This window comes from Leptonychotes weddellii, chromosome 10 (genome assembly GCF_054177405.1).
Source record: "Leptonychotes weddellii isolate Sample4059 chromosome 10, ASM5417740v2, whole genome shotgun sequence".
Taxonomy (NCBI): domain Eukaryota; kingdom Metazoa; phylum Chordata; class Mammalia; order Carnivora; family Phocidae; genus Leptonychotes; species Leptonychotes weddellii.
The window spans coordinates 44,700,641-44,726,988 of NC_138378.1; the positions used below are offsets into that span (position 1 = coordinate 44,700,641).

A 26,348-nucleotide genomic window follows, 5' to 3' on the forward strand; every position below is an offset into this window, starting at 1 on the left:
GCATTGGGCTCCCAACTCAGCAGGGAGTCTGCTTCTCCCTCTCTCTGCCTCTCTCCCTGCTTGTGCTCTCTCTCTCAAATGAATAAATAAAAAAATCTTTAAAAAAAAGATTTTTTAAAGTAATCTCTACACCCAACATGGGGCTCAAACTCACAACCCTGAGGTCAAGAGTTGCACACTCCACTGACTGAGCTAGCGAGGCACCCCACCAAAACAGTTTTCTTAAGCATTAGTCCTATCTTCTCATAGTTCCATGTCTCAAAGTCATTCAAATGAAACAATGCACAATAGGATTATTCTTAATAATTATGAACATTTATTAAACACCAAGAGTATACTGCAATGGTTGCTATGTAAAAACACAATTAACAGCATAGCGTCCCTGCCATCGAACTTACAATCTAAAATGAAATACAACAAGAATGCTGTAAGCCTACCTCAAAATTTTCTTAACTTAGAAATGGCTATTTTGGCAAGTAAGTGAGGCAAAATGGCCTATCATTTTAGATACAATAAGGCTTTGAACATGATCCAAAGAATATTTTACTTGTACCCAGGCATTTCCCCCAATTATAGTAGGCTTGGTAAGAAAAAGAGCACTTAGAAATTGGGTGAGAACAATGAATTATTTCAAATTGCCTTGTAGGACTTTAAAGAGAGAAATGCTTACTAGCCTGAGTTTTTCCACAGCCAGGGAAAACCCCATGAAAAATATCATGAAGTCGACCAAGCCTGTCTTCTATTCCACTTGCAACTTTTCGACTTCCTCTTTCTTTCCCACAGGTAAGGACTCCAGTGAAGCCCCTAGCAGGGAAAAAGTACTGTATCTAGACAAAATATCCTAAAGTTGTAGAGGGTTACCAAATCGAACTTCCAGGAAATATTAATTCCTATTTTAAAAGAGGAGTGAGCAAAGACAGCAGTGCGCATCTGGCTGCAAGAGAGGCCGGGCTATGTAAGATACATAAACAAAGCAGCTGAGCTCAGTTCATGCATCTTCAAAGTGATTAAGAATATGGGTAAATAATTGCTTTCTGTCCCTTATTTCTGGTGTAGGGGGATTTGACAATTTAGCATCAAGATCCCAAATTGCAAAACCTGTACTCTTTGGCCTACATCCATAGTATAATATTTAATAAATACTTCCAAAGTTTTCCTTGCTGGTCACGTATTAGCTGACAAAGGCATTCTGAAGGGATTTTGATTCTTACTGTCAGATGCAAAGACTGTTTTAAACGTCTGAGTACATACAGTCTTAAACTATATATTGATTATTTTCAACCACTGATAATTCTTTGAACTCTAAAAGAACACTAAAAAGTAATTGGTTATAAGTTATCTGAATAGAAGTTACTCTGTAAAGTGCATGCACAAATTTAAAAAAAAATACATGCATACAAATATTTTAATGGCAGAGTGGTAGCATCCTGAGGTGTTTTTTTTTTTTTTTTAATGGCAAAACAATATTTCAGCAATTTTTTTAAAAACCAGTAATTTCCTCCTTAAAAGTCCATCTTGGGAACTTTCTTTTAAATGATAACACAGCAGCAGCAACATGGAAAAAATGTTCACAAAATTTGCTTTGCATACAGGTTTATCGAGAAAGAATGGTCCAGAAACTTCAGGATAAACTTTCTAAAAACACTTTTTATAAAGTAGAATAATACACTACTTTTGACCTAAAGTTGACATTTAAACACCCTCCTCCCAATTTAAAAGTGTCATTTTTACCTCCTCCTTATAGTAAATAAAATCCAATTACAACATTTGAAATGAAAAACTTGAAACACCTATCAATATCATTCTTCTAACAAGATGACAAAAATTAATTTCAATTAATTAAATTCAATTTTTTCTCCCAAAAAAAGGAGAGAAAAATAAAAGATCAAGTATCACCATAGCTGTGGCAGAGGAATTTGGGTTTACAAATCTCAATCAATGCACTTATTTTTGGTATTGCATGAAACAGCTAGAATTCCTGAATAACCTATGTTTTTCTAAGGCAAGGCAAGTTTGATTATGTGTAAAGCATAGACATTAGCATGGTTATAAAGGCAGTAGGACCAATACATATACATTCACTTGTTTTAAGTGATACATCAAGCTACATAAAATTTAATTTCGTGTCCTATTCTAAGACTACATCTTTGACCTTAAGCTTAGAAGCATAATTGCTGTAAATACGTTAAAAAATACTTCATTTTTTCCAATATTGTAAAGTATACTGAATTTTCAAATACCTAGTATAAATTTTTTTGCACAAAATTTAAAAAGGCATACTATTAGCTAGCTATAACTACTGTGTTAAGTAATTGTAGTAAGGAAGAAGTTCACAAGGAGAACAAAATATAAACTAAGCATAATTATTGCATTTAACAAAAAATGAAATCAAGTAGTTCTGAATGCACTTTTTTGTCTTAGTAATGTGTATATTCATTTTATGGCTACTAGCTACTAGTCTGATAAACATACTCAGATTCTATAAGATTTGTTTTTCTTGGCTGGTTATTTTTTTTCCTTCTCTCCAACAACAGTTGGAATTATTTTTTTTTCAAATACAAAGTAAAATAATGTTTCTATTTTTTATCTGAGCCATGTGAAAGCTGACTCCCTACTTTCATTTTTAGAAGTTAAATTAATTTTTTTGGACCTTAGTTAAAATCTAACATCTAAACCATGTGTTTTTTGCTGTTAAGTACAATCTGCATTTCGATGAATTGATAAGGGTTATTAACAAAAGCAAATCTTGACTTCTTCTGTGTTTTAAATATAATTACACAGGATTTTTTTTCTTTTTTAATGAGAAGAAGGAGATGAAGAAAACCATTCATATATGAGGCCCTCTTCACTCAACTATTTTGAGATACAGCTTTAAATAGGGTGGATCAAGTCAAGTAACGTTGGTAATCTCTTTTCTTTGCGTAGAAGAGAAAAAACAAATAAAGGAAGTTACTTCCTTCCTAAGGTCTCAGCTAGTTTCTTAAGTCTTTTCTTCAGCTCCAACGGAAATTTCTCATAGCACTTCTTACAGACTGGCTTCATGTCAAACTCCACAAATTTATTCCTAAAGAGAGTAACAATAATAAAAGAAATTAGTAGAAATGTATTTGACACAGATATATAAATAATGTGAGGTAATTTTACTGAAGTAAATGAAGACACTATATGATAACATTGATATTCATAGCAAAAAACTATAATTCTAATCTCAACTTTTGTCATTGTGGTAGATGTAAAAAATTACCATATCACTTGAAAAAAATTGTCCTTATAAATTGATCTTAAATATCTACCTGTGTTATACAGAATGTACATTACATTTTAGTCTGTGCTATGTACACAGAAAATCTAATGTCAGTATAATTTAGGTAAGTAAAGTCAATCACACATTGAAGTACCATGAGAACACTTTAAAGAACAGTTATTTAAAGCCCAGAGTTGTATTTCTGTAATGTGAATGACCTTGTCTTTGTTGAAAGCAAATTAATCTTCATTAATATTTTAAATTAGGTATCTATGAGGTTTCATCTTTCCTTACATAAAATGGTTTGCTTCCTACCTCCAACAACAAAAAAAATCATTTTCAAAGAAATCTTAAATTGTAATGGGTTATTTTGGTTAGTTGTCTGACAGAAAGGTTGGTAGGGGAGATATAAGAAAGTTTTTAATCACTCTTAAGAAACAGAAATGAAACAGATTGCCTGTGGTTCCATTTTGTGAATGGTCAGCTGTATGGAGAACTCAATTCTTTCTTTTTAAAGTTAGAGCAATACACATTATCAATTTATTTGTAAAACAGTTCTGGAGAGGCCAGGTTTTTAGACAGCTTCCTAACTATCTGTTATGCATTTCCAACTGGTAATTACGATTGCTTATTACTGTTGGAATCTAGGGTCCTAAACCGTGAACTGAGGAAATAAACAACTTTATGACTTGTACATTTTCCTAACTTGTTTTTAGGTGGCATTTCTGGAACAAGTCTAGTAGTACATTGTAATCTATGGCAAACGATTAAATCAGGTGATACAAATTTTAAAGAACAAAGTTAATAACAAAGGTAATTCCTAATCATATATTTAATAAAATGAAAACTCTTATTTTAAAGCATTACATGGAATTTATTCCCCGGCTGTTTTTCACAGAGATCTTAATGCTGACAGAAAATCAAATGATGTTATTTTTCCACTGACAGTTTGATTTTAATAGTACTCCTGAATTACAATTTTCTCCCAAAGACTTCTAGCATGAAAGCTATTAAAACTGCCATTTTTTGGATGAAGGAAATAAATTATCACTGCTTTCAGAGATACTGTTAAGCAAACTTCAACGGTTTTAATTTTATATTTGAATTTTAATTCCTTTTTATGGAAGGAAACATGAAAACTGGAACAATAAAAAACTTTCGGAGCTCAGAACACAATGGTAACCATGAAGGAACAATGGGACAATCATGCTAGTAATTCAACAGAATTTCAAAGATTAAAATATTTCCCATAAAAATCAGGAATAAAGTAGGGTTTGAAAACATCAAGAAAATGAATTCATAAACAGCAGCAATGAGCACTCTATGAAAGTGCATACAGACACCAAAGACAGATCTCTTATTGTGTCCAGTAGATGGTCTTTGCTTAGATACAAAATAAGCTGAAAGGATTTAATACAGAGCTTAGAACATGTGACACTTGGAATTTATCAAATAAATCATTTTAGGCAAAGAAACCAAAAACCAGGATTTTAGAAGCTGTAATTAGCAGAGAAAAATACCTTAATTTCCCCAATATCCATTAAATAGAGATTGGAAATCTTCCCTTTGAATCCATTTTAAAAAAGAAATCTATATACCATATTGTGATATAAACAAAGAGATGAGGGAGTCGACAGATTAAGGGAAATAAGTGAAGTACAAACTGGTATTAGGTGGGGATTTTATTAATGTAGCTTTAATAATTTTAGTAAGTAGGCAAAAGAACCAGCTCTACACAGGACAAGTACTTGGATTTCAAGCTCTGACAGCTACAAATACATGCCAAAAGAAATAAAAAAGCAAAAGACCCAAACAGAACAAAGCATACTCTAAAGGACTAACCAAAGAAGAAAGCAGTGAAAATGATGACAGAAGGGACAAAAAAGTTTACAAACAGACTGGCTTTTTCTTTTTCTGCTTGTCCTTATCCTTTGCTTCTCTCTCCCGTTTGGCAAGTCGCCTCTTAAATTCTTCTGGCATTTTTTCATAACAGTGTTTGCAGACTGGTTTTAGATCAATTTCAACAAACTTATCCCTTTGAGCAGGACAAAGAAGGAATAGAAGAAAGAACATAAAACAATTAAAGGAAGAACCTTTACTTTTGGAAGGCCTAGACAGAAAGAATAAGGAATCAATTCTCTTTTTTAAAACTCCGTATTTTTTTTTTTTTTTAAAGATTTTATTTATTTATTTGAGACAGAGAGAATGAGAGACAGAGAGCATGAGAGGGAGGAGGGTCAGAGGGAGAAGCAGACTCCCTGCTGAGCAGGAAGCCCGATGCGGGACTCGATCCCGGGACTCCAGGATCATGACCTGAGCTGAAGGCAGTCGCCCAACCAACTGAGCCACCCAGGCGCCCTAAAACTCCGTATTTTATAAAATGTTACCCCAACGTTTTCAGTCTTAGGATTCACACCGGACTAAACTGTAGACTTACTTGAGTGTTAGTTTAGTGTTGCAGGTGGAACAGGCAAAACAGTTCACACACCAGGCCTTATTAAGAGCAGAGACCACTAGAGAAAGAGAAAAGACATCGGGTCACACACACTGGTATGGAAAGTGGTGAAGCTGACACTTTCGACTCAAAGAGAGCTAAGGTGGCTTCCACGACACTTGGAAGAGGTTCTCAAGAGGTTTTCTTGCAAACGAATCACATGACTAAAAATCTCAGTGCCATTAATGTTTACAGAATCAATCTAATTAATTAATTTAAGGCTATTTTTTCACATTACTAAAAAACTGAGCACTTAATGTCCTCCATGACTGTAGGTTGGTTTCACCTTAGGGAAGATTACCACTGGCTTTTTCAACCTTTATTTATAGTTAAAATTTTTCTTCTTTCCTTTGAGTATCCTGTGAAGCATATAAATGGTATGTAGCATGTCTTCCCACCCAAGCTCGTCCTCTCACTCCCGTGGATGATGGGGTGTATATTTAACATGCACTACGTCACTCAGATGAGCTTTTCTGGCACAGGGCCTGTCTACAAGCACACTGCTGCCACCTTTCCGTACCTACTGCCTCTGGCCCAACAAAGATATATGGACTAGATAAGTAATTTAAAAAAATCCAGACATTACATTATTTGCCTGTAGTCTTTTTTCCAAAGCTGATGAACTGAGCTTCCTTTGACAGCTTCTCTCACCTGAAAACTAGCTCACGTAGGAAGGAGTTAAGTTTTATTTCCTATGGCGCTGAAGACTGCTCTCCTGAACTACTCCTTTTGCAAACTGCATCATGGGCAGGGTTTTGCGAAGTATTTCCCGAGTTGGGTTCTCTGACGAGAATCATGAAGCATGCTGAAAACAGGAATGTTTAAATTTTGCCAGGAAGTTTCTAGCAGAATTGTGCTAGCGACTATTAGCAAACACAGCTGCTTCCTTTCTGTCCCAGTTAATCAGCCCTGCTTAATTACCACAATACAAGGCTGGTAAGCCTAGAAATGTCTACAGAAAACTGCCAGGTTTTAGCATCTGCAGGGTTAAAGTGACTCTCGCTGACTACCATGGCAGATTAAGCTGTTCCTAATAAACACTGCTCTACAGCTTCCAAGTTATATAATTCCAGGGGATGAAAATAGAAACAGATCTCAAGGTTGGCCATGAATATTCCCACAATATCTACCGTAACAACCCTGTGGCAATGCCCTAAAGTATTATCATAAAAGAGTAACAAATCCATCTCTTAGGATATTATCATTTCTGCTACGGATTACTTGAGAAATATGCCAAAGGAAAAAAAAGGAAACTGATAATGATCATATTCCAAACAATAGCAATCATTGACCTTCTTTCAATTTTCACATTACCCAAGTGTTTTTGTGTCAAAACGATGCCATGTAAAATCCCTATACTTACCATCACCTTCTATAACACGGTTGCAATGGAAGCAAACATCACCAAATAGCTGAAAGTGAAAAAAAAAGCGGTAAAAATTCAAGATGTGTTAGAACGAAGTTTTAGAACACCAGATATTTAATATAATTTCAGTTCTTTCTACCACTTAAAACAAATAGCTGGCTACCTAGATCCAGAATTTACCATTCATTACTAGAGAAAATCAGTAAAGTTCACGGACTAGTTTTTACTTTTTACAATGAAAATAATTTACTCTTCAACACTATCAGAAACAAAAAAGGCTTTGGAAATGTTCCAGATCTAAGGAAGCTAAAGGAAAATGAGAACCCTAGCTAGGGTCCAGTACTGGAGTGGAAAAAAATGATACAAGGACATTACTGGTACAAGTGACAAAATTGGAATAAATACACTGACATATTATATCAATACTGATTATGATTATGTAAGAGCACTCCATATTATTGGGAAATATGAGTTGAAGTATTTAGGGGTAAAGGACCATGATGAATTAACTTATCATCAAATGCTTCAGAAAAAATAAGTGCCTATATATGAATACATACATTTGTATATAAAGATATGTGCATTTATTAAGTGTATGTTTTTATACAGAGAAACACATGAAAATGATGAAAAGATACGTAGGTATTCTTCATATTTTTATTTTACAACCTTTCGGTGAGTCTGAAATTATTTCCCAAATAAGAAGTTAAAAAGAAATCTCTATAGTCCAATGTACATTTTCCAAGAGATTTCCTTGTAGCTAAAATATTAAGCTCAAATTCATCTAAGTATATGTAGTATCCGAGGAGTACAATCAATACCTGGTTATAGTGGGTTTCACAATATGCCAGGCCCTTCCTTTCATAATGGCGATGTCCAAGAAATGGCTTTTCACACTTGGCACAAACAAAATGCTGAAAAAAATTGCTAGAGGTCATTTTTGAATTGCCGTATTTTATTTATTTAATGAAGTAAAACTCCAAAGTTAAACTATCCTCAGAGAAGATACATGGAAGTTTGAGGTAGTTATTCCATTTGGCCAGGGTTAACCCTGTGACACTTTGAGTCTTAATTCAGGTGTCTTGAGCTTTTGACAGGTTACTCTAAGACACAGCCTATTTATTTATTTATTTATTTATTTATTTATTTATTTTTTAAGATTTTATTTATTTTTTAGAGAGCGAATGAGAGAGAAACAGCATGAGAGGGGAGAGGGTCAGAGGGAGAAGCAGGCTCCCCGCTGAGCCAGGAGCCCGATGTGGGACTCGATCCCAGGACCCTGGGATCATGACCTGAGCCGAAGGCAGATGCTTAACCATCTGAGCCACCCAGGCGCCCGACACAGCCTATTTAAACAACGCAGAATGAGAAAAGCGGTCAACATGTTAGTAGCATTGATAAGGGAGGGGCTACTGCTGGATATGGACCATGACACTTTCAGCTTCAAGAAGGATTTAAGAACAAAAGAGTATATCCTGTGGCATTACAGAGAGATCACAAAAGCAGGGTATATTCTATATTCTTAATTTTCTACAGAGTCATTTGTCTTGAAAATTTCCATACTTAATCTTTAGAATCTCCTACTCTTGCCAGCACATCTGATTGAAAAGTACTGGTTACCCCTCCACCACCGATGACTCACCTCCACATGCCACTGTTTGCCCATGGCATTCACCACGCGCCCTTCAATGGGCCGTCGGCAAGCGCCACAGATGGGGACCCCCATCTTATCGTGGCACGGCAGGCAATACAGCTCTCCTTTCAGCTCCCGGGCATCAGCCGTCAGCTCCTTCCTGTCCATGAGAGAGATACCCCACTGAATATTACTACTGAGAGAGGAAAAACAGGCAACCAATGTGGCTAACTGAAGATCTCACTGTAACACTCCCTGTAACCTTCTTTTTTCCCCTCTTAGTATTGCTCACAGTAACCTAAATTAATAGGCTTGAATGGGTTTCAGATTCCTATCAAAACATCAGTATCATACAATAATGATAAAATGTACAAATAAGTCAGATCACACTGATCATATTTATCACTTCTTTTTTTTTTTTTTTAAGATTTTTATTTATTTGAGAGAAAGAGAGAGACAGCATGAGCAGGGTAAGGGGCAGAGGGAGAAGCAGACTCCCGGCCGAGCAGGAAGCCTGATGCAGGGCCCAGTCCCGGGACTCCAGGATCACGACCCAAGCTGAAGGCAGACACCCAACCAACTGAGCCACCCAGGCGCCCCCATATTTATCACTTCTTTGTCTATTATCACATTACAATCTCTTTGTCTTCCTTAAAAAGCTAGAAGAGAATCATCACAATGCCCAGGACGGACTTGGTAATAATATTATCTATATTATCTAAAATATATAACTGAGGTCTAAAGTTAGAGACTAGTTCCATTTACTAACAATTAAATTGTCACAAGTTATTAAGAGTTATAGGTTAATAGAAAATAAACAAATGAAATGCCCAGAATTTTCCTCCCCCAAATGCTTAAGTTCAGTATTATTTTCAGTCTCCTGCATCAATAAACATTTAGCCAGAGATGGCCCCAATCAGCGAAATGGACTTGTTTAACATTTCATCTGTTTTAAGTAATTCTTTAGAAGTGCTAATGACAAATGAACAGAGAAAAATTTCACAGAGTGGAACAGGCAAGAAAATGAGATAAGATACAAACTGATAATCACAAAAAAGACGAGGTGGCTGTACTTACAGAACACAGCTGTTTTCTTGATCTTTAGCTTATCTTATCTCTCTTCACCCCACAATAATTTAGCATGTACGTTCATACTGATTAAAGTAACTTTTTCCATTAAATTTTTATATAGCAAATTTAGAAAACCACAGTCTAATAATTTATCATGAGTTTCTGAAGAAAAAAAATCCCTTTAGAAGTAAATAAAGCAAAATTAAATAAATGTAATTCAAGATATTTTAAGATAACACCCTAATTATTACAACTGTAAAAATTATGTATGTACAAACAGAAGACTTCTTAAAGTTTTTTTTTTTGATCCTGTATTCAAAAAACAGTTATCAAAATCAGTTTTGGGGACAATTGAGGCTATCTTACTATCGACTGAATAATTAGAGGTATGTGTGTGTGTACATGTGTACACACACACACACACACACACGGGGCAAAAGTATGCTGCGCACACGCAAAAGTGGCAAAATGTTAAGCGATGAAACTCAACGATGGGTATTCTTTCTATTATTCTCTTGATTTCTTACAGGTTTTTTTTTTTTTTTATTTGTGAGAGAGAGAATGAGAAGACAGAGAGCATGAGAGGGAGGAGGGTCAGAGGGAGAAGCAGACTCCCCGCTGAGCAGGGAGCCCGATGCGGGACTCGATCCTGGGACTCCAGGATCATGACCTGAGCCGAAGGCAGTCGCTTAACCAACTGAGCCACCCAGGCGCCCCGATTTCTTACAGGTTTTAAATTTTCTAGGTTACAAGTTGGAGAAAAGCAATCTGGTGTGCTGGAGTAAAAGAAGTATAGAAAAATGTGATCTTTATTTTATTTCCACTATTTGTGCAATCAAAAGGGAGGGGATGGCAATACCCGCAGTTGGCACAGTTGAAATGGTCTGGATGGTAAGGGTCATTCTTGAATATCAGCGGCTGCTCATCAATGATGGCATGGCATTTCTGGCAGATGTATTTTCCAAGGCCTCTGGCTTTTTCACGATTATGACAGGGACGACATAGATGTCTAAATAGAGCCAAAACTTTTTTAGAAACTTCAATTGAAAATCTGAGGTTCTTTCTAATAATTAGAAAGAACTATGCTTCTCATATCTTTGAAAAGAAGTTAAAGAAATCATTTTTTAAAAAAATCACTCCTGGCTTACCAGAGCAGAATCAAGCCACTACTTGAAAATTTATTTATTCCAACCCAGGTAACCCGACTCCATCTTAAGTACCTATCCCCCTTCTGCTGGCCCAGGGACATGTGCAGCAGCAAGGCTGCTACCCAGAAATTCTAAGATCCTCTCCTGACAGACACCAGACAAGCCAATACACTGCAGGCTTGAGTCCCTGTACCTTCAACTCAGTGCCCTAAAGAACTGCCTCACAGTCCCAGGGGAAAACAGGCATGACCTTGTAGCAGTTACTTCTCCACCCACACCTGACAAGGATGGAAAACTCCTACCTCCCAGCATTCTTGACAAACCCAATATCCGCCAGAACTTCCTGGCAGAGGTCACAGCGGAAGCACTCAGGATGCCAGCTGTTATTCATGGCTTTGATCACTCGGCCAATGATGAATTCACCTGTGGGAAAGTAACACACCCAGGACATCCAGTGTGCTTCTACTGCTGAAAGTAGTGAGACAAAGGACACAAAGAAAACACTGTTTAAACCGTTCTCCACAACTAGGGACTCTCTATGTATGTGTTGACCACAGTAAGCACTGCATTAGGAAGAAACTCTGTCTCATCGGAGTCCTTGGTTTTGATTCTGTAGTCATATTTTCAGGTTGTCTTATCACATCTCTAAATGTGGTCTTCCTTTTCCCAATGAAATACTGGGCCCTCTTCAATGCCTTTTGTTTATTTCTGGTCATTGCTGACACAGAAAACTGAAATCCACAGCACATTTTCTTGAAACCTATACAAAATTTCTTCTTTCACTAAACTTTAGAAGATTCTACTCAGTTTTTCCAATCTCTGGAGACCTTCTCGTAGAAGTGTTAGCAACCAGTGAAGTGGTTAAAATGCAAGCAAGTTAAACACTTGTGTAACACACAGCAATTCCGAAGCATCTGAAGCACCCCTCCAATGTCTTCCCTGTCTCTCTCCTGGCAACCCCCAAAGTAAGTAGGTAAAGACTGAATTAACAGGGGACAAGAACATTCCAAAAGATCATCTGATAAAAGTCTTAATCCCCAATTTTACAGTAGATGTCCTTAAAAATCATTTCTCTCTGGGTTTTGATACTCTTCCAGCTTGTTATATATTAATGATAAGGAAAAGGACCAATAAGATGCTATTTATAATGAGCACCAAACACCATTTTCACCATTGACGTAATTTTGAGACTCACTTTTTACTTTGCCATTCAGCAGTAAAACTTACCACACTGATGACAGCAAGGAGCAAAGAGCATCTGAAAGTCATGTTCACAGTACTTCCTTCCTTCAAACTGAAATAGAAAATACCATCAATTTGTATAGATGAAACAATCACAGGATGAATATAATTATTCTGTGGAGACATATAGGAAAGATGTTTCTGGATGAAGAGCTCTGCCCTAAGAATTTATAATTCTACTGAGATTTTTAAAAGCAGATGTACTTTTTTTTTTTTTTTAAAGATTTTATTTATTTGACAGAGAGAGACACAGCGAGAGAGGGAACACAAGCAGGGGGAGTGGGAGAGGGAGAAGCAGGCTTCCCGCGGAGCAGGGAGCCCGATGCGGGGCTCCATCCCAGGACCCTGGGATCATGACCTGAGCCGAAGGCAGACGCTTAACGACTGAGCCACCTAGGTGCCCCGCAGATGTACTTTTGTCCCTTCCCTAAAGACACACCAAACAACTGAGGCGAGACCTGGTACTATGGCTCCGGAGTACAGTGACCTCCCTGCAGCAATGCTAACTCTTTGGCTTGCAGACTCACCTTGAAGAGTCTAATGAATGAGCAGACCCCTCTCTCCAGAAAGTAGGCATATACACATAAATCCCGTCCCACTCTTTTTTAGGTTGATATCTGAAATATTGTACCACAAGCTTAAATATCTCCAAAGAGTAGATATTCTAGTATATTTTAGATTTACACATTTCAAACTGAGGCCAAAACCCATTAAAAAAAAAAACATTCTACTTTAACAGTTGGAAAAATTTATACCCTCCACTTTTCTCCTTGAACTATTTCCATTTCATTTCCCCCAGAGTTTTACCCTGGTGTGATATTTTTTTCTGAAACTCTATATTAAAGTCTTTTTTTTTTTTAAAGATTTTATTTATTTGTTTGAGAGAGAGAATGAGAGAGAGCACATGAGAGAGGGGAGGGTCAGAGGGAGAAGCAGACTCTCTGCCGAGCAGGAAGCCCGATGCGGAACTCGATCCAGGGACTCCAGGATCATGACCTGAGCCGAAGGCAGTCGCTTAACCAACTGAGCCACCCAGGTGCCCTATATTAAAGTCTTTAACAGATCACCCTACCATACTTCTCAGCAATTAAAATGTATATAATGAAACTTTAAAATCTGTTTTACTTTCTGAACCCATAAGGCTCTAAAACATTCTTTTTCTTCTGGATTATCATTACAATGATTATTAATACACAAATGGTCAAAACATGAATATGTCAAAATGTCAAATTTTACTTTCCACTACTTGTTTACTTGAAAAGCCTATCTTAATGAGATGAGTAGGGCTCCTCTTCCTCTCACAATTATTCCATGTATCCATGGATGAATATGACTTACCATTGGAAGAGTCAGGGTTCAACATTAATTTCTATTTTGGGGGCTGCTTTTACCCTCTTCACATAAGTCATGAGAATTATATCATGTCTCCCTTTGAATCTTTGAGCTCCTTGCAAGTTATATGTCACATATATCACATAACTGACTATCAAAATCCATTTTTATTTATTTATTTTTAAAGACTTTATTTGTCAGAGAGAGAGAGAGACAGCACAAACAGGGGGAGTGGCAGGCAGAGGGAGAAGCAGGCTCCCCACTAAGCAAGGAGCCTGACTCAGGACTGATCCAGGGACCCCAGGATCATGACCTGAGCCGAAGGCAGATGCTTAAACAACTGAGCCACCCAGGCGTCCCTCAGAATCCATTTTTAATGATATATCAGTAGTCAACTCAATTTGCTCAATTTATTGAACATTATCGACTACACCTTAATTGGCAGACCAGCCAAAGCAGATATATCTTATGCCAGAAAAAGGCTTACTTCATTTTGAAATTCAAATGAATAAGTTTTAATACATTTAATGAATCTGTTTTTAAAAGCCACAGATACATTGATATGCTACATTAACCCAGTCCTATCATAATGCACTGTGTGTAGCCCCAAGCAGAAGTTATTTATGAAGTAGATATGTTCCCTTATTGGATGTATATTACGTATATATATAGAAATCTGATGTTTAGCTTTTAGCAATAATTTAAAAAAATTCAATATAAAGACTCAGAACCAGCTCCATTGATTTAGTTGGAAATGATAAATTGTTTACCATCCACCCCAGTCTTAATCGGTGGTGAAAGACCAGGCTCAGAACTGTGTGTGTCAACTGGTCACTTACATTCAAGAGTAAAATACTGATTAATGGTAACAGTGCATCACTAATGAATCGTTGAATACTACATCAAAAACTAATGATGTGGGGCGCCTGGGTGGCTCAGTTGTTAAGTGTCTGCCTTCGGCTCAGGTCATGATCCCAGGGTCCTGGGATCAAGCCCCACGTCGGGCTCCCTGCTCGGCGGGAAGCCTGCTTCTCCCTCTCCCACTCCCCCTGCTTGTGTTCCCTCTTTGCTGGGTCTGTCTCCGTCAAATAAATAAATAAAATCTTTTAAAAAAACCCACAAAACTAATGATGTACTATATGCTAGCTAACTGAACATAATAATAATAAAAAAAATGCATCACATCTTCAGAAGGAAAGGAGAATGTTTTGTGCACTATTTGTGTGTGTGTGTGTGCGTGCATGCATGATAGTTTTATTATAGTTTTTAAAATCAGTACTTTTTAATGGAAACAACTTGACCAAAAAATCTGTCACAGAATTTGGAGACCCATTAAAACAAAGTTTAATTAAAAAAAGAAAAGAAACACTCAACTTTTAGTTTGTATTTAATGAAAGAGAAAGATGTATATTGTTTAAAACAAAAACAAAATGAGTCCAGCAGTTGGCATATATACTGTATCTGCTAGCGGAAGGTAGAAAAAATTAGGATCGGTTGTAATTTGAATAAGTTTTTTTTTTTTTTAAGATTTATTTATTTAGAAAGAGAGAGTGTGTGCAGGGGAGGGGCAGGGGGGGAGGAAGAGAATCCCAAGCAGACACTGCTGAGCATGAAGACCAAAATGAAATGGGGCTCAAACCCACAACCCTGAGATCATGACCTGAGCCGAAACCAAGAGTCAGATGCTTAACCAACCGAGCCACCAGGCGCCCCTCGAATAAATTTTTTAAGATATAATTCAAATAGGTAGCATAGCGTAGCAGTTAAGAACACTGACTGTGGATCCAAAAGGCCTGAAGTCTAAATTCTGGCTGAACCGCTGACCGGCTGTGTGACTTTGGTCAAGTTGTTTAACCTCTTGGTGTCTTGTGAGAGTCACAAGCCTCTTCTGTTTTGGCTGTTACTTCTGGCTCTTAACACATACTCATCATGTTCACAATTTCTTATCACTGCTCTCTTTGTTTTGCTCTCACAGGACTCTCCCTTTAAAAGGATCAGTTCTGTGGTATAAATATACAGTGGAATACCATTCAGCTATAAAAAAGGAAATCCTGCTATTTGCAACAACATGGACAGACCTGCAGGGCATTATGCTAAAAGAAATAAGTCAGGCAGAGAAAGACAGATACTGCGTGATCTCATTTATGTGTGGAATCTAAAAATACCAAACTCACAGAAACAGAGAGTAGATTGGGAGTTACTGGGGCCTGGAGGGATGGGGGAAATGGGGAGATGTAGGTCAAGGGGTACAAACTTCCAGTTATAAAATGAGTAAGTTCTTGGGATCTAATGTATAGTTATAGTTAACAATACTGTATGGGAGACTTGAAGTCTGCTAAGAGAGCAGATCTTAAATGTTCTCACCACACACACACACACACACACACACACACACACACACACACACAAGATAATTACATGAGGTGATGGATGTGTTGACTAACCTTACTGTGGTTATCATTTCACAATATACACATATATCAAATCATCACGTTGTACACCTTAAACTTATACAATGTTGTCTGTTGATCATATTTCAACAAAACTGAAGAAAAAGGATGAGTCCTTTTGAAATTAGGGATGAAAAAGGCAAAGTCTTAAAAGAAAGTTGTCATGATTACTCCCCACATTTCCAAATCTGCCACAAATCTGAATATAGAACATCCAACACAGTTCCTAAAGCCAAGCTTCATTCTTAACAAGAAAATGCCTTATGGGTTTGAGGACCCCTGGCTAAGGTCTTTTGATTGGTGTCCTGGAGCAATTATCACAGAAAGATTTGAGATTCCTTTCTCTTGTGACGTGGGAGAAGTAAGTGCTACCGTGAATACAAATATATTATCAGACAAATCAACTTTTGGAAGAGGAATTCAGAAATTTAGTTCCCTGAAACCAAAATACAAGGATCCAGAAATGGATTCCCTTGAAATCATTCATACCGCAAACCCCTTGCATACTCTGGGTGTGCTTACTCCATATAAGGACTAATGCAAGAGATAATTTCTTTTGCTAGAACAAGCTGCCTCTTTTTCACAGTGTGTAGAAATGCTCAAACACAGTTATGGCTTGATTTCCAAGGCTAGGAGAAAGGCCAGAAGTTGATCCAAAGTGAAACTCTGGGATGAAAATGAAGAAAAATCAGAAATCATAAATCTGAAAAATCAAACTTTCAGAAATACTGCCTTTCTAGGTAACTGCATGTTATAACCCAAAACTGGTTTAAAATACCATCAGCCTATAAGAAATATTAATGCTCCAGACAGTGTTAAAACAGAATGTCCAAGAACCCTGGTTGTTGCCACCTGCAAGGAACAGGGATTGTTCAGTATGGGGGAGGATGAACTCCAACCAAAAATAGTTCTGCTTTGAACTGTTTTAAGTTTTGAGTTCTGTGAAGATTCTCTTTGCGGGGGGCGGGGGGAAGTAGGGAGAAATTCTGCTGCTTTAAAGAAAGCTCAGAATTAGAAACTTAGCCGACAGTCTCGTTTCAAGGCAAGTGCAAACGTTAACGATCTTCACTTGGTGATTTGTACTGATTTGTTGTAAACTGCTTTGAAGTCAATGGGTCAGCAGATAAGCACCTCCCCTAGTTGGAAAGTTTCCTCCCAAACAGACCTCCCTTCTCAGAGTTCAGCCTTCCTGAGTAATCATGATTCTGTATAAGAGGAAATGAGTGAAGAAATCTCTTTGTAAACCCTCTTTCCACTAAATCACTCATCATAAATTGGTCTTTCCTGTTATGCATTCTGTGACAGGGAAAAAAGGACACATTTGGGAAATTCAAACTAAAGAGAAAGAAAGAAATCTGAAGTATTAACAAAGAACCTATCCTGTACTATGCCAAACTGAAAAAGGCTTCACACCACGTTCATAGTCCTTGGTTCAGTGCATCGTGATTCGTAATGTTTCTGGAATTACATCTCTCTTTAACTGTCGGTTCCATTTTACTTTCAAAAGTATCTTCTTAGGGGAAATATAAGATAATCTTTTTACTGGAGATACTCCAAGATATCAGAAAGTTAGATTTAGGAACCATTACAGCGGCTATATATAGTCGGTAACGTTAGGGCCTCTGGTCTGAATCGTTAATCCCCCCCACTTCCTGAAATGACATTTAAACAGCCTTCTCATGCCACCAATGACTTGGTCATTTTACAAATATTTCTTCATATGTATTGGAAGATGATTGGAGATACTGGTAACTCATGAACACCAGCACTGATGGAAACAAATTTCCCTTCGAAGCTACCATACCAAATTCAAAGATCACTAATCATATACTCATACATTTATCCAACCTCTCTAAATTTTCCTGATCTGAAAGTGAGGAAAAGTACCATGGAAGCCATCTTCAAGTTCTACCCAAATCACTGTGAAAACTGTAGTCACTCCCAGGACTAGGGCACAGTGTGGCCTACACACTCCACCACACATTGCATTTATAAGTTTTCCATAACTATTTCCTGAATGAACGAAAAAGCAGTGATGGCCATATACAAGACAGCATTATCTCTCAGACTGATAAAACATCAGTCCTAGGAAACCACTTCAGTTTTGTTGAGAGGGCATCCTTGTGCAGGCGAGCAGGCATGAGATAAAATCTCCACTAGTTAACTGTGGGCAAGGCCTCTGAGCCTCATCAGGGCCACATGTAAGTCAGGAATAAAAATACCTAATTCACAGGGTTCGTGTGAGAATCAAAGGAACGAAGAAGAACAACAAGAACAGTCTGTAAAACACCTAGTACAGTGCCTGGCTCATAACAGAGGTTGTTATTTCGGAAATAAAAATATTAATGTAACTCAAGTCTTCTAAAATTAGCAAGTATAGGGCATTAATTCACACATAAAGTACTACATTCCAGGCAAGGTGAAGGACTGTGAAGAACATGAACTAGGTGACCTCACCCTCGAGAGACTCACATGAAACCAGAAACAGCACCTCAATGCTTGGTGGTGCTGTGGTAAAAAGCAACACCACCATGACTGTTTTAGTGTGTTCCTTGTTTTTATTAATACCCTGAGCACTACATTCTGATACAGACAAAATTAAAAGATAAATCATTTTTAGAATCATTAATGTTTAAAAGCTGTTTAAAATTAAAATGCAGGGGCGCCTGGGTGGCTCAGTCGTTAAGCATCTGCCTTCAGCTCAGGTCATGATCCCAGGGTCCTGGGATCAAGTCCCACATCGGGCTCCCTGCTCCACAGGAAGCCTGCTTCTCCCTCTCCTACTCCCCCTGCTGTGTTCCCTCTCTCGCTGTGTCTCTCTCTGTCAAATAAATAAATAAAAAATCTTTAAAAAAAAAAAATTAAAATGCAGAAGTAGGGTACTTGAAAAAAGAAAAATAAATTTCAGTTTGCGGAACCAGTTCAAATCACCACACAGATAGTGTATCTTGCCTTTTGCTAAACGAGGGGGACACTTTCATCATGATGACTATCCAAGAATGGTGTACTTATCTTTCCTTGTGCCAATTTAAGCCAGAAAATACAGGCTTTCTTAAGGGTCTTTCTTAAGTGAAATCTGTCTGGAAATACTTTCTAATTAAATTTATGGTACAAGAATTAACTCTAAGTGCAGTCAAATTCTTAGAAACAGAAAAAGGTTTTTGTTTTATGAGGCTATTGTCTAAACAACCTGGGGAACATGCTCACTTAGAACGGACTTACTATTACCATAGTGAAGCTCATAGCCTATTCAAAGGGATGCCCTCATTCCATGTAGTGGTTCTCAATTAAGGGTGATTTTTATTTTTAAAGATTTTATCTGTCTGAAAGAGAGAGCATGTGCACAAGCAGGGGGAGCAGAGGCAGAGGGAGAAACAGGCTCCCCACTGAGCAAGGAGCCTGACATGGGACTTGATTCCAGGGACTTGATTCCGAAGGCAGACGCTTAACTTAACTGAGCCATCCAGGCGTCCCTCAACTGGGGTGATTTAGCTCCCCAAGGGATATCTGGCAATGTATGGAGATACTTTTGGTTGTCACAACTGGGGATCTAGTGGGTAGAGTGGTAGAAATATTACTAAACAGTCTACAATGCACAGGAGTGCTCCCAAAACAAAGAATTATCGAGTTCAAAATGCCAACAGTGCTGAGGATGAGGAACCCTGGTTTAGTGTGTGCAAGCATTACTTATCGGAGCAGTACCCCCTGGGAAGTGATACTAGGGAGTGAGCTAATTTACTAGGTACTGTACATGCTACCTTGGTTCAAACTCAGAACCCTATGAGACACATATGATCATCCCCTTGTTAGAGAAAACTGAAATTCAAAAATATTAAATAACTTGAACCAAAGCCAGTAGAGCTGGGATTCAATCCAAGGCTGTAAGACCCTAAAATCTGTGCTGCTTCTTCTGTATCCACCACCTCTCTTAGGCAGACCAATAGAGAATATAACCTAGAATTCTTAAATTATCTTGTGGGTTTCTCTAAGAACTTAAAAATCATGATTGAAAGATCCTCTGGCTTCTCTGCCAACACACAATCTGAACTTGAGAACTGGCCATCTGAACACAGATGAAGAGGTAATTCTACTGAATGTGGAACAATGACATTAAAGCCTTGAACTACTGGGTTCCTTTTTGACCATGTACCAATAAAGTGAATCTACCCTCTGTTTCCACTGCACAAATCTGAGAAAAATGCTGAGGTCCCAAAACATCCTAATTATGGATACATGCTTCCTAAAAAAGAATGAATAAACAACACTCCTGGAAAATCTCATGGAAGTCAGACCAATCGAGGCTCTTTGGTCACCTCCAATCTGTGACAGTTCCTCAGTCCTGCCCTGTCTTACATGACACTGACAATTTTGAAGGGTACCGGTCAGCTGTTTTGTAATCATCATGGGTTTGTCTCATGATTAGACTGAGGTCATAGATTTGGGGGAAGATATATAATACCACAGAGGTAATAATGTGCTCTATTTCTTGCATCATATTGGGGAGTATGTGAGCTCAACATGACTTCTTACTGGTCAAGTTAACCTTGTTCACTTGGTTAAGATGGTGTCTACCAGGTTTTGCCACTGCAAAGTTACTGCTTTACTCATTTCTATATCCCTGTTAGAAGTGAATCATTAAGTCCAGCCCATATGCAAAGAGAATTGTGCTCTTTCTTTTCCTTTTAACCAATGCTCTTGGAGATAAGAGTTTAAAGTCATTTGAATCATTTAAACAAACTGGGGGGAGGGGAGCTTTTAATTCAAGAAATAGTGCTCCAAGTACCAGAAGTGATTATATTAAAATCCAACTAGATACAACATGTCACTCAAAAACAGAACATTTTGGTAAGGCCAGTATCCCAAAAATCATCTCTTAACTATGACCTTTTCATTGTACCTCCCCTACAAAAACCACAAAAATTAAAAGTAACTTCATTTAGTGTTGTATGTCTGCAAATTACTCCCAAATAATTTGGCAGAAAATGGGTGTGGTGGTTTTGTGTGTGAGATGCATAAGGGTACATGATATTCATTGTACAATTCTTTCAACTTTTCTGTAGGTTTTAAATCAAAAGTAAGATTATTCAACAACACCACACTGACCTGAACTAACATCTCAAGTCAGCGGTCCACATATGGTACTGAAAATATACCATGGCTCAGGCATTTACTCAGGGTTCTTTCCAAAACTGAAATCTCCTCTGCTTCTACTTAAGAATACATTTCTTTCATCCACCACTCTGGACAATAAACCTTGGACAATGTTCATGAGATGAACAATAGGTAAATGAGTAAAGAGTACCAAGATTTTGCAAATGTTTATGTTAGAAAATGTTTACCCTGGTTCCTAGTGGGTATATTAGCATTTTATCTTGCCATCTATACTATCCAAGTACTGTATACACATCATTGTATTTATTAAGCACCTAGTAGTCATCAAATACTGTATAACAAATGATAGATATACCAATTAATGAGGACAGTCCTGACACCAAGGTATTTAAAGTTAGAGGGGAAGAAGATAAGCATATAAACACATGAAATGCTCTCCATATTAAAGGTATAAACAAAGTGCTGTGTGTACTAGAGAAGATAACTGAAATGAGACAGATAGGAGTGGCCTGAAAACACGACTCATGTGGTTCTGTAATAAAAACACGCTGGGGAAAGCAGTCATTGATGACAGAAGCTACGGAGCCCAAGAATCATTGAGCCTAACCTTTTATTCTTCAGGGTTGATGTATTCCAGTCTAATGGCAAACTTTAAGTTCACTAGCTGAACCACATGATCTGGTGGGATTGAAGTTCACCTTGAGAGAGGAGCGAATGCAGGTAATAATCCTGGTTGCTGCTAACTCACTCTTAAGAGGAGCTGCAGATGAGCCAGAAATAGCTGAGCTCAATCAGCTCACCTCCAGACAAACATCCTCATGAGTGGGTAGGAAACAGTAGTGTAATGCTAAACTTGCCTTTGGGGCCAAAGGGAGGAGCATCCTGGCCATCTGATCCAAAATATCAGAAGTTCCACAGTAAAAGTGAATCCCATTTTCTTTCTTTCTTTTTTTTTTTTTTTAAAGATTTTTATTTATTTATTAGAGAGAGACAGAGAGCACAAGTAGGGGGAGCAGCAGGGGCAGAGGGAGAAGCAGGCTCCCCGCCAAGCAGAGAGCCCGATGCAGGGCTTGATCCCAGGGCCCTGGGATCATGACCTGAGTGAAGGCAGACACTTAACGGACTGAGCCACCCAGGCGCCCTGAATCCCATTTTCAAGGGGAAGTGAGTGCAGAAAACCCACCTCTAAGTCTTCAGAACCAATCCTACGGAGAAAAGAGTAGATACTGTAGAAAATAAGGGAAGGATGATGTTTTAATCATAGACAAAAGCAATATCAAAGCTGTAGAGTGGAAAGAACACATTTGCTGTTATTTTTTTTTAAAGATTTTATTTATTTGAGAGAGAGCGAGTGAGCATGGGGAGGAGCAGAGGGAGAGGAACAAGCAGACTCCATGCTGAGCATGGAGCCCGACAAGAGCCTGATCTCACGATGCTGAGATCACGACCTAGGCCGAAATCAAGAGTCGGTTGTTTAACCCACTGAGCCTCCCAGGTGCCCCACATTTGCTATTATTACATACAGCAAGACTGAAGTACATACGTTGTATCTCAAATGAAAAGCAAGCCAGGTAAATTTTTGGGCTTCCTTTTCAATAACTGAGAATACGTATTATTTCTTGGAAGGCTTGGATAGCTTTTTCTCTAATATCATTCAACCAAAAGGAAAAGCCAGATTTTCCACATGCAGGTTTACAAATCCCTGGCCTTGGGAAAGGGGTTTTAATTGTAAGTGTAGCTAAAATAGCAATCTTCCTCAGGACCCAAGGGACCTTAAGCTGGGCAATAGCCCATTAATAGACCAATTCTGGGTATTTGTAACATTCTGGAATCATAACAGACCCAGGGAGCATATGTTTTTTTAAAAAGATTCTATTTATTTATTTGTGTGTGTGTGAGAGAGAGAGAGAGAGCATGCACAAGCAGCACGCAGAGGGAGAAGCAGACCTCCCATCAAACAGGGAGCCTGATGTGGGACTCGATCCCAGGACCTTGGGATCATGACCTGAGCTGAAGGCAGACGTCCAACCAACTGAGCCACCCAGGCATCCCCCAGGGAGCATATTTATAGTCCAGAAGTAAAAAGGAGTGAGAGGTGGGCAGGAGGACAAGTGTGAGTCATGCTTTATTCTGTCCTACTGGAAGCTCTCACAGAGCCTTCCCTCTGACTAAGCACAAGTGGCCTGGCAGCTGACAGCTTGCAGATGCAGAACCAGGTGATCGTGCTTGACAACATTATTAATTCCAAAGTGCCAGGCAAACGGACCATATAATATGGAATTAATGTTTGGAGAAACCGACCCGGCCTTTCTCTTTTGGGTCCTTCTCTTGCTCCTCTGGACTCTCTCCTAAGGCTTCTGCCATAACTACCCACTTCAATAAAAATATCTTAGATTTGAAAAGAATATGCAAGGGAAAAAATACCATATTGGGCATTAGGAGACCAAACTAGGTTCCAATCCCATTCGTGTCACAGATCTGCTGTGTTACAGGGACATTTCAACCTCTTTGGGCCTCGAGGGGGAAAAAAAGTAGGGGTAGGTTGGGATTGACAGAGTATGTAGACTCATGTTTCCTCAGGAGGCAGACTCCTGACTCTCTTAAGTGACCTCCTTCCTTGCCCCAGTCCTGGCACGCCTCCACTGTGCTGACCTGAGAACCTGAATGGTTTCATCAACGACCCACGGAAGCAGGTCCTTGTCCTTTACTCCAATTGAGGACCACTCTCCATTCTGCCCCCGCTCCCTTTCTCTCCCTGCTGCCCAGATCCCTAGCAATCTCCTTTTCTTCTTCAGGAATCTAGCTGCCACCCTCCTCATTACTACTGGCAGCCTCTCCCACAGCCTCCGGGGGGGTCTGTTACTGTGATGCCAAGCAGCACAGCCCCTGCTCCAGCCGCCTCCCCGTCTTCCCTCCTACTGTGACTCTCCTGACTATCACTTGCTATTCCCAGCCCAAAGCCATTACCTTTGACAGAAAAAGAGATTCCCACTGCCCAGGAAAAGAGGAAGAATAAAAGAAAAGAGAAAAAGAGTTCCTGTTCCTATTGCTAGGGTTTTTATTGTGAGGAATGCGGTTTCTAGGATATAGCAGGAGCTCAAAAATGTGTTCTGGTGAATAAAAGAGTGGTCCCTAATCAAATCTCTTAAAGCTGTTCTCAGAGTTATGTTACTATATACAGGGCCGTTCTGTTTGTCCTGTACGTATGATGGACTAAGTAGCTTTTCTGCAGGCTGGCCTGGAAACCACCCTCTCAGGAGGCATTGTTTCTATGGGAAACTGCTGTCTGAGTGGCAAACAATTAACTTACTAATGACCATTAGAAACTACCTTTCCTTCCTTAGGAATGGCTTTTAAAACAGGGAAATTAAAAAATGTGGTAGGCAAAGAAGAAATCAAAGAGCAGCCATCTCTGGCTATAACATAATTATATGTACACACATTATCATAGACACACATATGAATAACACACATACAGATACATACAAGTAAGTTGATAAAAATACACTATATAATTGGACACACACATACGCCACTCTTATCTTCATTAACAGCATGGGTTCAGCCTCCACAGACTAGTCCCAAAAGCAGACATATTCTGTGAGAAGGGGGTTTCAGTTATCATAAGAAGAAATACAAAGGATGTGTAGACACCACAGGGTAACGCAGGAGAATCAAGAACAAGAAATTGGAGGACACCTGGCTGGCTCAGTTGGTGGAGCATGTGACTCTTGATCTTGGGGTTGTGAGTCTGAGCCCCACACTGGGTAAGGAGATTACATAACAAAAATAAAATCTTTAAAAAAAAAAAGAAAGAAAAAGAATTTGGAGAAGATACACAGAAGAGCTTAATATGGACAGGATATCCCTCCAAAGTATCTGAACAAGATCCTCCTTAGAAAATAAATGCATGGAAGCTCCCACTCATTGCACGAAAGGTAGGTAACCGATGTTCGGCATTAGAGAGGATATTTCATGGTACTCTGAGTCGGGGAAAGAGACAGAGGCAGGAATCAGTAAGGCATGTGTAGGGGGCAAGCAAGTGGGGACCTGAGTGGAAAAGCCAGAAAGCCTGTGGCTAACATTTATGAAAGGACTCTGTCTGCTGAGCTGAAGTGCATAGGTCTGATAAGTCAAGTAACAAGGTACCAAGGGTTCTTTCTTTCTTCCTTTTTTTTTTTTAAAGATTTTATTTATTTATTTGACAGAGAGAGGCACAGTGACAGAGGGAACACAAGCGGGGGGAGTGGGAGAGGGAAAAGCAGGCTTCCCGCGGAGCAGGGAGCCATATGCAGGGCTCGATCCCAGGACCCTGGGATCATGACCTGAGCCGAAGGCAAACGCTTAGCGACTGAGCCACCCAGGCACCCCGGTACTAAGGGTTCTGAAACAGGAAGGTGAAATGAACAATACAAGTGGGGGGCAGGGTCTGGCAGGGCATTCTGCACATAAACCATCACTGACCTGACAGGTACCAAAGACCAGGCAGGTCAATACAATCTTCATACTGAAATTCAAAACAAAGGAGGATCCTCAAAACGGTGCCCCTGTGCTTCTGTCCAGGCTGACTCACCTCATAGAAGAGTCCCTCCGGGAACTGCTGGAAGCACTGAGCACACACAAAGCACTGCTCGTGGTACAGCTCCCCGTTACTGTTTACTATCTTCTCGGCGGGCGCAAAGCCCCCCTTGCAGCGCTCACAGCTGGCGTTGGCCAGGGCATTGGCCATGTTGCTGTAACACATAAAGCACAGGAAGTCACAAACTGTCTACCTTTTCTTAGACTTAAGACCAAACGACACGAAGAACTGAGGAGAAAATTCTATCTGATCACAAAAATCATATTGTAGCCCTAAAGCCCAAATTCTTGTGTCTTAAGAACTCAAACTGCTCCCATCTCTTTGCCCTTGCATCTCAGGTGCTGAAAGGGCCTCCTGCTTGGAATCTGTTTTTCTTTAACATTTCTGACATTCCTCTTGCTAAATAGCCTATAAATGAGTGCCCACTACCAGTGAGGAACTAGGGATAGACAGAAGTTCAAGAGCTACCCTCCAGGAGCTTGAGGTTACAGCTTAATAAGCCTAATTAAAATATCCACAGGTCACCATCTCAAAGCCCATTTCTCTTCCTTCTGAGAACAGAATCTAAACTGCATGTCAACTGAACACCATGTCCTGACACAGGTTATCCCTTTGGTTAGATCCTGCTGAAGGCAACTGCTGTAAGTAGCTCCTAAAACCCGCCAGAATGCCATAGT

The 26,348-nt window shown here is 38.9% G+C and overlaps 1 protein-coding gene across 9 annotated transcripts in view; it reads right to left on the reverse strand.

The window, feature by feature from the left end:
- Positions 1-293: 293 nt before the first annotated feature.
- Positions 294-26,348, reverse strand: part of LIMS1 (LIM zinc finger domain containing 1) — a 151,551-nt gene continuing 125,496 nt past the window's right edge. For 6 of the 9 annotated variants that reach the window (XM_081833305.1, XM_081833308.1, XM_081833306.1 and 3 more), the window contains exons 2-10: positions 25,666-25,825; positions 12,184-12,250; positions 11,259-11,424; positions 10,668-10,817; positions 8,747-8,897; positions 7,926-8,018; positions 7,102-7,150; positions 5,682-5,757; positions 294-3,064 (exon numbers count right to left, since the gene is read on the reverse strand). In XM_081833305.1, the coding sequence (XP_081689431.1) occupies positions 2,950-3,064; positions 5,682-5,757; positions 7,102-7,150; positions 7,926-8,018; positions 8,747-8,897; positions 10,668-10,817; positions 11,259-11,424; positions 12,184-12,250; positions 25,666-25,825 (1,027 nt within the window). In that variant the 3' untranslated portion in view covers positions 294-2,949. The remainder of the gene's footprint in view (positions 3,065-5,681; positions 5,758-7,101; positions 7,151-7,925; positions 8,019-8,746; positions 8,898-10,667; positions 10,818-11,258; positions 11,425-12,183; positions 12,251-25,665; positions 25,826-26,348) is intronic. The other 3 variants (XM_081833309.1, XM_006728937.3, XM_006728936.3) reach the window with 1 other exon arrangement.